The sequence below is a fragment of the Onychomys torridus genome, chromosome 9 (genome assembly GCF_903995425.1).
Source record: "Onychomys torridus chromosome 9, mOncTor1.1, whole genome shotgun sequence".
In the NCBI taxonomy this organism is placed as follows: Eukaryota; Metazoa; Chordata; class Mammalia; order Rodentia; family Cricetidae; genus Onychomys; species Onychomys torridus.
In genome coordinates, this window is record NC_050451.1 from 51,262,333 (window position 1) to 51,276,358 (window position 14,026).

Sequence of the window (14,026 nt, forward strand, 5' to 3'; positions counted from 1 at the left end):
GAATTCCAAATCCAGACAAGGTTGTTACACAGAGAAACCCTGTCTCGAAAAAACCAGAGAGAGGGAGAGAGAGAGAGAGAGAGAGAGAGAGAGAGAGAGAGAGAGAGAAAAAAAGAGAAAGAAAAGCAAAGAAAGGAAAAACAGGTTGGAGAAGTAGCTCAGCAGTTAAGAAGCAGCTCACAACCACTAGCTCCAGGGGATCCTCCTCAGACACCTGTACTCATGTGTACACAGCCATACACAACTGAAAAATAAAAACAAACAAATGCTTTGCTAAAAGGAATACACTAACAGTGTCTGGCATGTGAGGCTAGACACTGTAGGAAAACAGAAAGGAAGGACAGAGAAAAGCACAACAACTAGTGTCAATGGAAGAAGAAAGGGGCAGCAGAATAATGATCGCTAACAAAAAGGATGGGACACCAAAGACACGGAAGGCGTGACAAAGAGCCTGCTGATATATCCCACAACTCCAATATCTGTATTACTGCCAATTGCAGAAACTATTTAACACATTCAAAACCATACCATATGAATCATGACTTAAACTATAAACTAAGTTCTAACCATCTCCAGTGACACACAAATCAGAACATGTTTCTCAAAAGATGTGCAACATTATCAACTTTGGTGCAACACTACTCATCAGTGGTGGCGGACTCCTTTAATCCCAGCACTCGGGAGGCAGAGCTAAGTAGATCTCTGTGAGTTCAAGGCCAGCCAGGTCTACAAGGCGAGTTCTAGGACAGCTGGGGCTACAGAGAAACCCTGTCTTGAAAACACACACACACACACACACACACACACAAAGTGCAACTATATACACTAACTATACCCCAAACTATTCAGAATCCAGCATGAAACATTTAGCTTGAAATAAATCATAAACTAGTTAGTCAGAAAGTTAATTTAAAACATATAGGTACAGAAAACCAAAATAAAAGCTTTATATATCATTTTGGAAAGCCAAAAATCAGTAAGCTGGCTAACAAGTCTCCATTTACTGAACACATATAGTAAATCTAACTCCATCAGGTTCCTTTATTTAACTCTCCTAACAAATCTATTAACTATGACTTAGACTCTAAGGAACAGCAGCAATTTAATGTATTTCTTTGCTTCCCAAAACTTAAGATTGAGCACACATACAATAAAATTTTTGAGCAGCAAGATGACAAGTAGGTGAAGGCGCTGTTCTCACTAGCCTGACCTGCTGGCTTTCATCTTCAGAACCCGTGTAAACGTGAAAGAAAATTGACTCTGCCAAGTTATCCTGACCGCCACAGGAGCACTGTGACATACATGCTCACACTCTCTAGACGACGACATCATCATCATCATCATCATCATCATCATCATCACCATCATCACCATCACCATCATCACCATCATCATCATCATCACCATCATCATCATCATCACCATCATCATCACCATCATCATGTCTTCAAATCCCAACAACAGGGTATGATATCCATAAAGGTGGATATCTATCCCCTTCTTCCATATAGAATTTTACAGTTTGAATGTCAGAGGACTTGGGTCTAACTCTTCTACAAACTGGCTGAAGGTTTTTCTAAATTCTTTTTGGCCATTAAAAGTTAAGCAGAGCAGGGCTTGAGATCTGGCTCAGTAGTTAAGAGCACTGGCTGCCCTTGCAGAGGACCTGAGTTCAGTTCTCAGCACCTACATAGTAGCTCACAACCATCCACAGTTCCAGTTCTAAGGAGTCTAATGCTCTCTTCTGACCTCTGAGGGACATGGTGCACAGACATACATGCAGGCAGATACCCATATACTTAAAATAGAATAAAGAGGTCCACATAAAATAAATAAATAAGGTTCAGCAGAGCACCAGCCTGTAATCTTGGATTTTTAAAAACACCTTATAGTTTAAGTATATCCTGAAATTATGCCTTAAAGACTATTAGTATTTTATTTGTTTCCTACCTGATTAACCTTAGAATAATTTCATATTCTCCTTATTTCAAATGCAAGCTATAAGACAGAATAATGCTTAAATTTTAAAGTTTGACTTGGAACAAATTCTTCACAGTTGCTGAATCACTTACAATACCACTGAAAGCTTTGAGTTGAACCTCAGAAACTTGGAGATTTAAGCTGACTTTACACTGACTGGTCAGTTTTTCCAGAGCCCCTTCACCTCTGCACAGCTGGCTTGTGGTCCTCGCTGGCCTTCCATCTGACCCTGCTGCCTCCACCTACAGTACAGAGTGCTGAGATTGAAAGGCTAAGCCACTACATCCGGGTTGTGCTGTTCTTTTTCTAAGGTTAACTAGGAAGCCAATTTTATGTTAAATTTCTAGAAGACTTCTGAGGAAAAGAAACGAACAAGAAGGGAAGCCTACTTATCACTACCTCTCCAATTAAACTCAGCCAAAATGATCTGTTAAAAATCATAAACTTAGGACTGGAGAGATGGCTCAGTGGTTAAAAGCACTGGCTGTTCTTCCAGAGGTCCTGAGTTCAATTCCCAGCAACCACATGGTGGCTCACAACCATCTGTAATGAGATCTGGTGCCTTCTCTGGCCTGCAAGTATAAATGCAGACAGAGCACTATATACATAATAATTTTTTTTAAAAAAATCATAAACTTAAAACAGAATTTAAAATTCTCAACATCATGAGGTATTATCCTAAAGCAAATGTTCAGCTGGAGGACCACTGAGCAACCATATACCCTTGTGAGTATATGTACTGGCCTATTACAACCAGATACAGGTGATGTACTACTCTCGTGCATGGAAACTTGCAATTTTCTGTCAGTAATTTCTAGTCCCATCCTGTTTTCGAAAAGTAGGTAGGGAATGAGTGAGTAGTATTTTATACAAAGAAACATAATTGTCATAACTATCACTGGAAAGGTAGGAGACCAGGGTAAGTAGACCTCCATCATGGGATTGGTTTATATGTCCTAGTTGATGCAGGTTTTTGAAAGAACCAATGTGCTAAATGCCTATCCCATGTCTGGAACCTCACTAATATTTACAGTGTGTAATGTACTGGTTTTATTATGTTTCCTGCTGCATCTTATGCATGGCAAGCTCATACTTGTTTTCTGGTTACTATGATTACCTAACTACATCACAACTTTTGTGTACATTTCCTCACCTACAAAACAGATGTATAAAATATATAAATCATAAATAATTGCTTTAAAGATGGGTGGTGGCGGCGCACACCTTTAATCCCAGCACTTGGGAGGCAGAGCCAGGTGGATCTCTGTGAGTTCAAGGCCAGCCTGGGCTATAGAGTGAGCTCCAGGGTAGGCGCAAAGCTACACAGAGAAACCGCCTCAAGAAAAAAAAAAGCTTTAACATTCAAGTTAATATAATTAACCATATTAACAGACTTAAAAAAGAAAATATGATCATCTTAAAACTCACATCTATTCACAATTTAAAAAACAAAATGTTATCAACAACAACAAAAACAAAACAAAACAAAACAAAAAACCCTCTATCTCAGCAAACTGTGAATAATGAAGAACTTCTGCTTCAATCTGATGAAAAGATTCTAAGCAGCACAGCAGTGCCAGCCCAGCATATAGTCAGGTATAGATGGCGGTGCTAGCTGGTAATCACAGCAACACTCGAAGGCCAAGGCAGGACAATTTTGAGTTTAAGTCTAGCCTACGCAACATAGTGTCAGACCAGCTTGGGCTACAGGGGAAGGCAGTCACGAAAAACAAAAACAAATAAACAAAAAACCATACAGGTCCACACTGCCCACTCCCCAACCAAACACAAACCTGCAGTTAATATCTTATCAACAGAGGAAAAGGCTAACTCATTTCTAACCTCATCTCCCCAAATCATGAACAAGACAGGGATGCCAAGTCTCACCATTTTTACTAGTACATTAAGGGAAGAAGAGAAAAGGTAGATAAATAGTGAAAAGAGAGAACATGTAAAACTGTGTTTAGACACAACTTTGTGTCTACAAACTCTCTAAAAACTCCAGAAAAGGCTACTCTACAGTAAGTAAATTTGGGCGGCTCACAGGATAAAGGTCTCAGAACAATAACAAAAACCCACTATATATTTCTATACTAGTAACACACAATCAGAACTTAAAGTAAAAATCTAATTTATGAAAGATCTACCAAGTTCACACTCTGAACACTATAAATACTGTTCAGAAAATTAAAGATGTAGAAAATATGAAAAATAAGCAACAATAATGAATCAGAATGACAAAATATTAATGTCAATCCCATCTCCAACTGTTTTACCTGGATTCCTAATCAAAACTTCAGTAAACTTTCTTGTAAGACTTAGGAATCCCAACTCCAAATTTAAACGTAAAGTCAAAGCCTCTACATTAGACAAAGCAATTTGAAAAAGAAAAGTTGGAGATTTTCAAGATGTAGAAAACCAGTATGCTCTAGGTTTTAAATAATGCAGACCATGGCCTCACAAAGTCTCTTACAACCAGGTATTTCTTCTGACTAAATAAACTGCTACTTCCCACTTACACACAGTCCCCTCTAAAGACAACTTCCAAACCCCTGTGAGAAGTAGAAATGTCTCATCATTGTTCAGTGATAAGGAGGACTTTGGAAAATCAAAGTAACCTTATTATACTCATTCTAAAGTCAGTAAAACTAAACCTTGTATCGAAAGAGATACAGTTAGATCTCTAGTTGCATAGCCAGGATTCAAAACTTGGTCCTTAACAATAAATACTTCAACTAGTGAATTTTAAATAACTTAATTTGAAGTAGATATAAATATTAATATATAATCTATTTTTTCTTTTAGATAAAAAAAATCCTAACTTTGTTACTGTCTATTGACAATGGCAATGGGTTGGGGGCAGGGAGGGGGGTTGACTGAAACACGGACACCAACACAATAGTAAGAATCACCCCTAAGCCCAGGGTATAGTCTCCATACACCATTTGCTAAGCATGAGAAACCTGACCCAATTCTAAGCCTAAGGCAAAAATGTAACCTTTGAACAGCCATTACATAAGAAAACAAAAAAATAGTCAAGCTTCTGAAGCTTAATCTTTATTATTCCTTTGATTCCAGCTCCTTCTGCCCCCCCCCCATCAATCTGTCTTTCCTCCTCCTATTAACCAAACCCCCAAAATCTCAATGTAACCAACAGAGAGAACTAAGTTGTAAAGTTCTACTTGGCGAATGCTGATAGGGACTGTCCTGTGTTAAATCTGGAGTCATCTTCATCTAAAGAAACCTCCTGCTCTCCAACATCTGCTGCTTTTCTTGAAAGCCAAACCTGGGTTGCAGGATGTTTGTAAAAGGAGCCCACTTGGAAGCAATTGACACCAGCACAGCTTGGAGCAGAGCCACTCTACTTCTGGGACTGCTACCTGATCAAACCCACCTTCAAAATAAAAGTCTCTGTTTTTGTCGTTACCGTTTGCCAATAAGATCGATAAACCAATTTAAAAAAACAAACCCAGAGCAGTGGTTCTCAACCATCCTAATGTTGTGACCCTTTAATACAGTTCCTCACACTGTAGTGACCCCCAACCATACAATTATTTCCACTGCTACTTTAGAACTATAATTTTGCTATTATTAATTTTTGTAATGTAAATATCTGATATGAAAGATATCTGGTGTGTGACCCCTCTAGTTGAGTCCCACAGGCTGAGTACTGCTGTCTGTCAATTTGTTTACTGCAGAAACTACGCATTCAAAGAGAAACCAACTCTATATGGTAGCATGTGGTATAGCACTTGGGAAGTAGAGGCAGGAGATCCAATCTGAGCTGAGACCCTGTCTCAAAAAGCAAACCAGGCAGTGTGCTGCTGAAGCAAGGGCAAGAATTCATACATTCTAATACACTGAGTAGAAAACTAGTGTCCCCAGTCCCAATTTCTCAGATTTGCTTAGGTAACAGAGATAGAAACTTTAGAGGAGACAGTTGAATGTCTTCAGTGTTTCTTAAAGGTAATCTCTCAAATACAATACTGCCTCAGTTTGGTCTTTAATTCAAAACAAATCAGAGGAAGACAAGATGCTATGCTGTACTCAGTTCTTACAGATTTACTTCAGTTTCCTTCTTCCCAGTAGATACCTCTCTTCTGTTGGGCCTTCTCTTTACTGGATTTCACACTATCTATCATGAGCAAAGACCCTCAACCTCTATTCTCGAAGGTTTTACTTTCCAGTAGTTTCAATCCTTAGTACTTTTTCTAATTATTTCTAAGAACATCAATTCCAAATGCAAGGATATCCAACCTGAAATTATCTGGTCAAGGCACATGAAAGACACCTGCTTATACTAGGATTTATGCATTTCATATGATGCTAAGCACAAGTCTACTTAAAAAAAAAAAAAAAGGAATGGGGGATGGGCCAAGGTTGTAGCTCAGTGGCACAGAGCTTGCTACAGAACTCACATGAGGCCCAGGGTTCCATACCCAGCACTGTATAAAAATGTGTGTGTGTGTACATTCATGTGTGTGTGTGTGTGTGTGTGTGTGTGTGTGTGTGTGTGTGTATAAATGCCAAAGAATATTATTAACTTCAAAATGATTAATTTTATCATGAAAACATCACCTCAAATACACACACACAGAGTTGAGAAAATGGTTCAGTTGGTGAAATGTTTGCCATGCAAGCATGAGGACCTGAGTTTGGATCCCCAGAGCCTAAATAAAATGTCAAGCATAGCAGAATGTACCAATATCCTAGTACTAGAGAAATAGATACCGGAGATCCCTGGGGTTTTCTGGACAGGAAATCTAACTGAATCAGAGCTCCAGGTTCCACTTGAGACTCTTGTCTCGCCACCACATGCATTCCCACATATCATGTATGTGTACACACGTACACACACACACACACACACACACACACCTTTCCAAAAGTCAAGCAATTTAGTAATTCAGTTAAAGAAAATGCCCCAAACAATAAAGACAGCTGTAGGAGAAAGGGGAATTGGAGGACAGCAGAGGATAGAGGATGGAAGGGAAAGAAGAAGGTCTTAGTATAATCCCAGAATGCTTGGTGCTCACAGATCAGGTTAGTCTCAAACTCAGAGATTCTCCTGCCTCTACCTCTAGGAGTCCTGGGATTGTAGGCATGTGCCTTATGCCCAGAAGGAAAGAAAATGCATTTAAAAACAAAACATAAGTTCACACAAAATATAGCACAAAAATGAAGTTCAATTCAGAATTCTACTATCCAAAAAGAACAGAAATGAGGGGTTGGGGTGTACAGGCAATACCTGGGAGAGACTGTAAAAGAGTAACATTTTTGAGACAACATAAACTCGCAGACTAAAATGACATACCAGGAATCCAGCACACAGATAACTGCCCCTCATGACCCGGCACCTAACCTTGTGCCTACACTTCAGAGCAGTTCTACAGTTTTGTTCAAAAAACTTGAGTGCATTCTGGCTCTAGTGTTATTCTGCTCACTGCATTCAGGAAGAGTAATTGTATGGATAAAGACCATTCCAAAGCTGATGTGGAAACATCTAACACAGTAACATAACCCCATGATCTACTGCAGTGGAATACAAAACAGGACATTCCAGGGCTTCCCAAACTGTGGTCTACAAGTCTACTGCAGCCCAGTCTATCTCTGAAAACAAAACTGTTCTGAACACACCACTACTTACTCACTAATAATTGTGTGAGTGCTTCTTTCCTATAACAGCAAAAGTCAGTAATTCTAATAGAACATGGGTTGAAAATGTTCATTATCTTTTTTTATAAACATATTAAACTATACATTTGTGGGGCTGGAGAGATGGCTCAGCAGTTAAGAGCACTGGCTGCTCTTCCAGAGGTCATGAGTTCAATTCCCAGCAACCACATGGTGGCTCACAACCATCCATAATGAAATCTGGTGCCCTCTTCTGGCTTGCAAGCATGCATGTAGGCAGAACACTGTATACATAATAAATAAATAAATCTTAAAAAAAAAAAAACCACTATACATTTGTATGTGTATGTGCATACATATGCTGTGTGTGTACCATGGTCCATGAGTGGAGGTCAGAGGACAACTTTCAAGAGTGGGTTCTCTTGGCTCCATATGTTCTCTAGGGCTTCTATTTAGTTTTTTAATTAAAAAGTTTCCAAACTGTGAAGGCTAATTTTAGTTATCAACTTGACACACCAAAAAAAAAGGGAACCTCATTTGAGGAAGTGCCTCCGTCAGAAGGGCCTGTGAGCATGTCTATGGGGCATATTCCAGATTGCTATTTGATGCGACAGGGTCTATTCAATTGCTGGAAGTGCCATCCCTGGGCAGGCAGGCAGGCCTGGACTGTATAAGAAAAATAGCTAGGTGTAGAGAGCTGCGTGTAGCCGCACCCTAAAGATGGCTCTGACTTCTACCCTCTGCCTTCCCGATGGCAAACACTCTTTATGGTAAACAGCTCCTTATTTGGCTATGGCTGGATTCGTGTGCTGCTGGCATATGCGTGAACCTGTGGACAGTGCCCACGTGGCTGCTTGGGGTTGGCAGCCCAGCCCTACTTAGGTGCTGGAAGAGGCTTGCCCCAGGGGAGAGAGAAAGACAATGCAATTAATCAAGGGTCTGATTAAACTGTGATAAGAAGGATCCCGGTGTTGCGTCATCCTTGCTGGTCAAGGGCAACAGCTAGGCAAACTAAGGAAAGCAAGCCAGTAAGCTACATTCCTCTGTGGTCTCTGCTTCAGTTCCTGCCTCCAGGTTCCTGTCTTGAGCTCCTGCACTGGTTTCCTTCAATCATGGCATAACTTGTAAGATGAAATAAACGTACCAAATTGGTTTTGGTCAGTGTTTCATCATAGCAACATTAAGCAAGACAGAATACAAATTTCTGGGAAACATCACAGCTCATAATGCACAGAAAGCAAATTTGGTAACACATACACACAGAAATAAACACATGTGGACTGGAGAGATGGCTCAGCGGTTAAGAGCACTGACTGCTCTTCCAGAGGACCTGGATTCAATTCCCACAACAGCTCACAACTGTCTGTAACTCCAAGATCTGACACTCTCACACAGACATACATGCAGGCAAAACACCAATGTACATAAAATAATAAACAAATAAGCTATCTATATAAAAATGTGACTTTTCTCCTGAATGATGGAAATTGAATCCAGGGCCCATTGAGCAATCTACAAGCATGTTACACTGAGCTACATTCCCAGTCCTAGTATATGTACTAAACTTTAAAAAGTACAAACACTGGGAATTGTACATGCTCCATATAATGTATTACTAATAAATAGTAATTTAAAAAAAGGAAATTAGGTCTTAGGACTTCTCAGTTTACTTAAATTTAGAAACCTACGTTATTAACGAACTACTAGATTCTACAATTGCTTCACATTACTGAGAAAGCAATCTAAAATTAAACTTTTCCAAAATAAAATGGCCAAGATATTTCAAGAATCTTTATTTTACTATGATAAAAGATATTGATGAAGGAGGTAGTACTAATATTCTTCAGGGTCAATACAATAAAATATGAATTGCTTCAAAGCTACTGTGCTTTTTGTTTTTCAATGTTTTGTTTTTGTTTTTCATTTTTCTCTGGTTTTTTGAGACAGGGTTTCTCTGTGTAGCTTTGTGCCTTTCCTGGAACTTTATAGCCCAGGCTGGCCTCGAACTCACAGAGATCTGCCTGCCTCTGCCTCCCAAATGCTGGGATTAAAGGCGTGTGCCACCACCACCTGGCCATTTTTCTTGAAACAGGGTCATAATATGCAGCCCAAATAAATGCATAATCCTCCTACCCCTCCCCCACTCTAGGATTGATAGGCATGCACCACCACACCCAGTAATAACTATGTTTTTTTTTTTTTTTTTAGACAAACTTTTTATGACAGACAAAAGTCAAATGCAAACCTCTGAAGCTTAAGTGCCTGGTATTTATATGATAAATGTACAAACTGAAAGAACAGTTCATTAAGTTTTTAGTATCTATTTGTAGTTAACAACTGAATGCGATTTTGTAATCAAGGTTATCACTTAGCTACAACAGAAAGGTGGTGTTTGATTAAGAGAACAAGTATTAAGCTAAAGCTCTGAAGAGCATGGGAAATAGCAAATTCCTCCCGATATGACTGTTAAGCTCATAAAGAAAGTCTCTAGTAACTCAAAGTTGGGGTCTGATCATCATCAATGGATTTTTAAGCTTCAGGTTAGTTTACCAATCAAACCTGAATAATCAGGTTAGGGTTATCATTCTGTTTTGAATCCGATTCTCCAACAAAAAGGCACAGTCCCCAGAGAGAACTACACTCTACTCTGCTCACCTTCAAGGCTTTCTGAGGCCTTCCGAGATGACTAGCATCAGACTTTTGAGGAAGGCTAGCCATTAGACAAGGCTTTTCCCCACGATCTGACTGCTTGAAGTGACAATCATGACCCTCCCTGAGGCACCAGTCATCATGAGACAGTCAGTGCACTTTGGCACTTCTTGAAAACCACTGGGCTGCTCCTTTAGCTGAAAGGAAAAAAAACATCAAAACCACAACAAACAAAACAGGGGGAGGGGAAGTCAGTAATTCAATCTGAAAAGAGAGCGTGGGGAAAAATACACCCAGACAGCCTTGTCTAGATCAAAATGTAGCCTCGTGTTGGTATAAAGTCCAAAGTTTCAAGATTATTCCAGTCACTTCAAGTTTATTTCTAATAAATAAATCTAAAAGACTTAAAATTACTATACTACACCTGAAAAGGACCAAAAGTGAAAATTAAGTTTAAAAAACTGGGAACAGAGCTAATATAAGCAATATATTTAATAAGTAACTAACAGCCTAACGTTTATGTTAGTGTGGCCATCAGGAATCCAAATGTTAACATTTGCATTTTCTCAGATTATAATCTGACTCAGAAAGGCAGAAAATAAGCAAACAGACTAAATTCAACAGAAAATTGCCTGGGTTATAGATGCACATACTGATACACGTGTATACACACACACACAAACACACACAAGGGGGAGGGGTTGAGGGAGGGAGAAAGAGAGAGAAGAGAGAATATTCCAGTCTGTTCTAGTAATTTTTGAATGTCAATGGTTGCTTTAAATAAGCAAATTTAAATATTTCTTAATAATAAAAGACAATGAGGCTGGATGTGGTGTCATACACTTTTAATCCCAGCACTTGGGAGACAGAGTCAAGCACATGTCTGTGAGGCCAGCCTGGTCTATATAGTCAGTTCCATGCCAGCCAAGTGAACATAAAGAGAATGTGTCAAAATTAACTTTTAAAAATAAAATACAAACAATGGGCCAGAGAGGTGGCTGAAGTGTAGGGTGAGGGGATACAACAGGACAACCTTGACCACACTGGGCATACATGGAAGCATTCATAGCACTTGGAAGAACGAAGCAGAAGGGCTTACACAATGGCACCTGTCTCAACAAGAACAAAAAACAAAGTTGACGCAATTGTTTGTCATAAAGCTAAAGGACTATCTGTCTACCCCTCACTGACCTGGAGCCCACCAATTAGGCTACACTAGTTGACTAGGGAGTCCCAGAGATCCTCTCTCTCTGCCCTCAGTGGCATCGAGCACCCAGCAGCGACTCCTCAGCCCTTTACTGACAAAGCCATTATCCCAGCCCTGAGATGACTGTTTTACAAGTTGCCTCATAATTCCTTGACAATAGCCTTACTCTAAAAGCAATTATTTTATTTTCCTTTCTTCCTACTTTTTTCTATATCCTCCATATTCCAGATAACACTATTACTACCTACATAGACACACAAGATGGAAGCCGAGAAATAATACTAGACCATTTTTTAAAACTTGTCTGAAAAGCTACTAATAGAGTTGGGTGTAATAATGCAGTTGAGATCCGGGCACTGAGGCAACTGAGGGCAGGAGGGGGACTGAGTTTAAAGACAGCCTAGATTTACTTACCAGAGCACTGTCACCAAAAACAAAAGAAGTAAGACAAATCTATGAACTTCACCCCAGGAAAGTGTGCATGCACACCAACACAATATTTCGCTATTTAAGTATTTTATAGAAGGCAAAGAGTCTTATAGTGATACTTTATTTGTACTGAAATGTAATTTTACTTGTATATTAATAAAGTTGCCTTGGGGTCAGAGCAAGCCATAGCAGAAGCTGGGCAGTGGTGGTGCATGCCTTTAATCCCAGCACTTGGGAGGCAGAGCTAGGTAGATCTCTGTGTGTTCAAGGATACAGCCAGCATGGCAACACACGCCTTTAATCTCAGTACCAACCATAGAAGACCTGGAGGTCTGTACAGACAGGCAGTGACAAGCAGGTCATGTGGCTGGGTTTACAACCAATGAGAAGGCAGAACAGAAAGTCTATATAAAAGGACACAGAAGTAGGTCTCTTGCGGAGAGAAAAGACAGAGCAGCAGTGAAGGGTAAGGTTTTCAGCTATTGCTCTGACCTCTTGGCTTTTAACTCTGCAACTGGCTCTGTGTTTCTTATTTAACAAGACGGTTACATCTACAGAGTCTAGGTTCAGAACCCTATAAATACTGCTTTCCTCCTACCTTACACATCTTTAAAAACCTGCATCACACACACTATCAAATCTTTTCTGATTTCTACCTACCTGTTTAACCCTGGCTTAATTTTGGCACACACACTTACTTTCTTGGACTATTGAATGTAGCTTACTAATTCTTTCCCGAGAGCACTCACTTTAGTCTTTAGTCCATATTCACTCACTTAGATGGCAGAACAACTCTGCTAAAAATGGAAATTTCATGTGTCTGGTCAACTTCAATCTGAATATCTTCCCCTACAAATATTAGCATAATGAAGTCCTGTATCCTTTTATCACTATCACCTGCCATCTACCTATATTTTCTGTGTCTTATACTTTCAGATTATAATCATCTACTAAATGGTGTCTATGTATTCATACTTTGGCATACTATTCTCTCTTGGAATATCACAGCTCAATCCCTTATTCAAAATTTAAAGCTCCTTTGTTTATGCTAAGAAACTTCATCTTATTTTTGCTATGACATTTCTCACTATACAAGTACTAATTTTGTTGCCTGTTTCCAAAGACAGTGTGTTTTCTAGAGGCAAAAAGTCTTATTTACTTCCATCTCTGCTCCTGCAGCAGCTAAAATATAATATACACTATACAATGTGTACAGTGATTGTCAAAGCTCTGGTATACAGCCAAACCTATTATATATCACAGGGGAAAAATTTTATAAACTAAAGCATATTTAACAACTCAAATCTGAAGAATACATTCTGGAAGGTAGTTAAGTGGCAACTCTCCAGAAAATTAATTATTAATTATCTTTTTTTTAAATAAATAGTCCTCATCGGGATCAAAGAAACGTATTTCTTAAATAATGCTAGCTACATAGCATTCAAGAACGTAATTACAGCATAGTAAAGACACCAGAATTCTACTCTTATCCTTTGGGTGAAAACTTCTAAGGCAGAGATAGCAATAACAGGCAACATGAGTTAACTACTTAGCTCTTCCTAGCAGTTCACCTCCTCTACCCCATCTTAAACTCAGGGTTGAAAGAAAGTCCTCAATACAGCACACCTGAGGCAGTAACTTTAGACTGACAGGCAGTCAGTATGGAAGTTAGTATTTTAAGACTGTCCAATAATCTCTTCTAAACAACATCAACAGATTAGAAAATAATCCTATTATAAATATTCATACAAGCCCAATTCCACAACCTTGGAAAGGATTCCAAGTATAACAATTGTAAAGATCAAGAATTATTTGTTCCTTAGAATAACTTCAGGCTAGCCTTTTTAAGTTAAAAACATTTCACTACTGTTTATTAAGGTATGTTCACATGCTTTTACGTGAGAAAAACTATGGGCAATTATAATGTGTTTTCAAATCTGACTGCTCATCATCAGAATCAATTGGGATTGTTTTGACAAAATACTGACATCTCCATTTCCAGCCTACAGCAATGGCCCCATCCTCAGAGTCAAGGTCTGTATACTTTACAAGCTCACTTGGTGACTTGGATGCAGCTGTGTAAAAGCTTCCACTCTAAGTGCCACAGTAGTTTGTGTATGGCAGGGC

The 14,026-nt window shown here is 39.1% G+C and overlaps 1 protein-coding gene across 4 annotated transcripts in view; it reads right to left on the reverse strand.

Annotated features, from left to right (window-relative positions):
• The window catches only part of Ints6 (integrator complex subunit 6), an 81,868-nt gene that overhangs the window by 36,310 nt on the left and 31,532 nt on the right, over nt 1–14,026 (reverse strand). Inside the window, exon 1 of one of the 4 annotated variants that reach the window (XM_036199052.1) lies at nt 10,270–10,397. The exons of the other annotated variants lie outside the window; for them this stretch is intronic. Within the exon in view, the coding sequence (XP_036054945.1) occupies nt 10,270–10,332 (63 nt within the window). The 5' untranslated portion in view covers nt 10,333–10,397. Of the gene's footprint in view, nt 1–10,269; nt 10,398–14,026 lie in introns of those variants that run through there. 4 annotated transcript variants of the gene reach the window in all.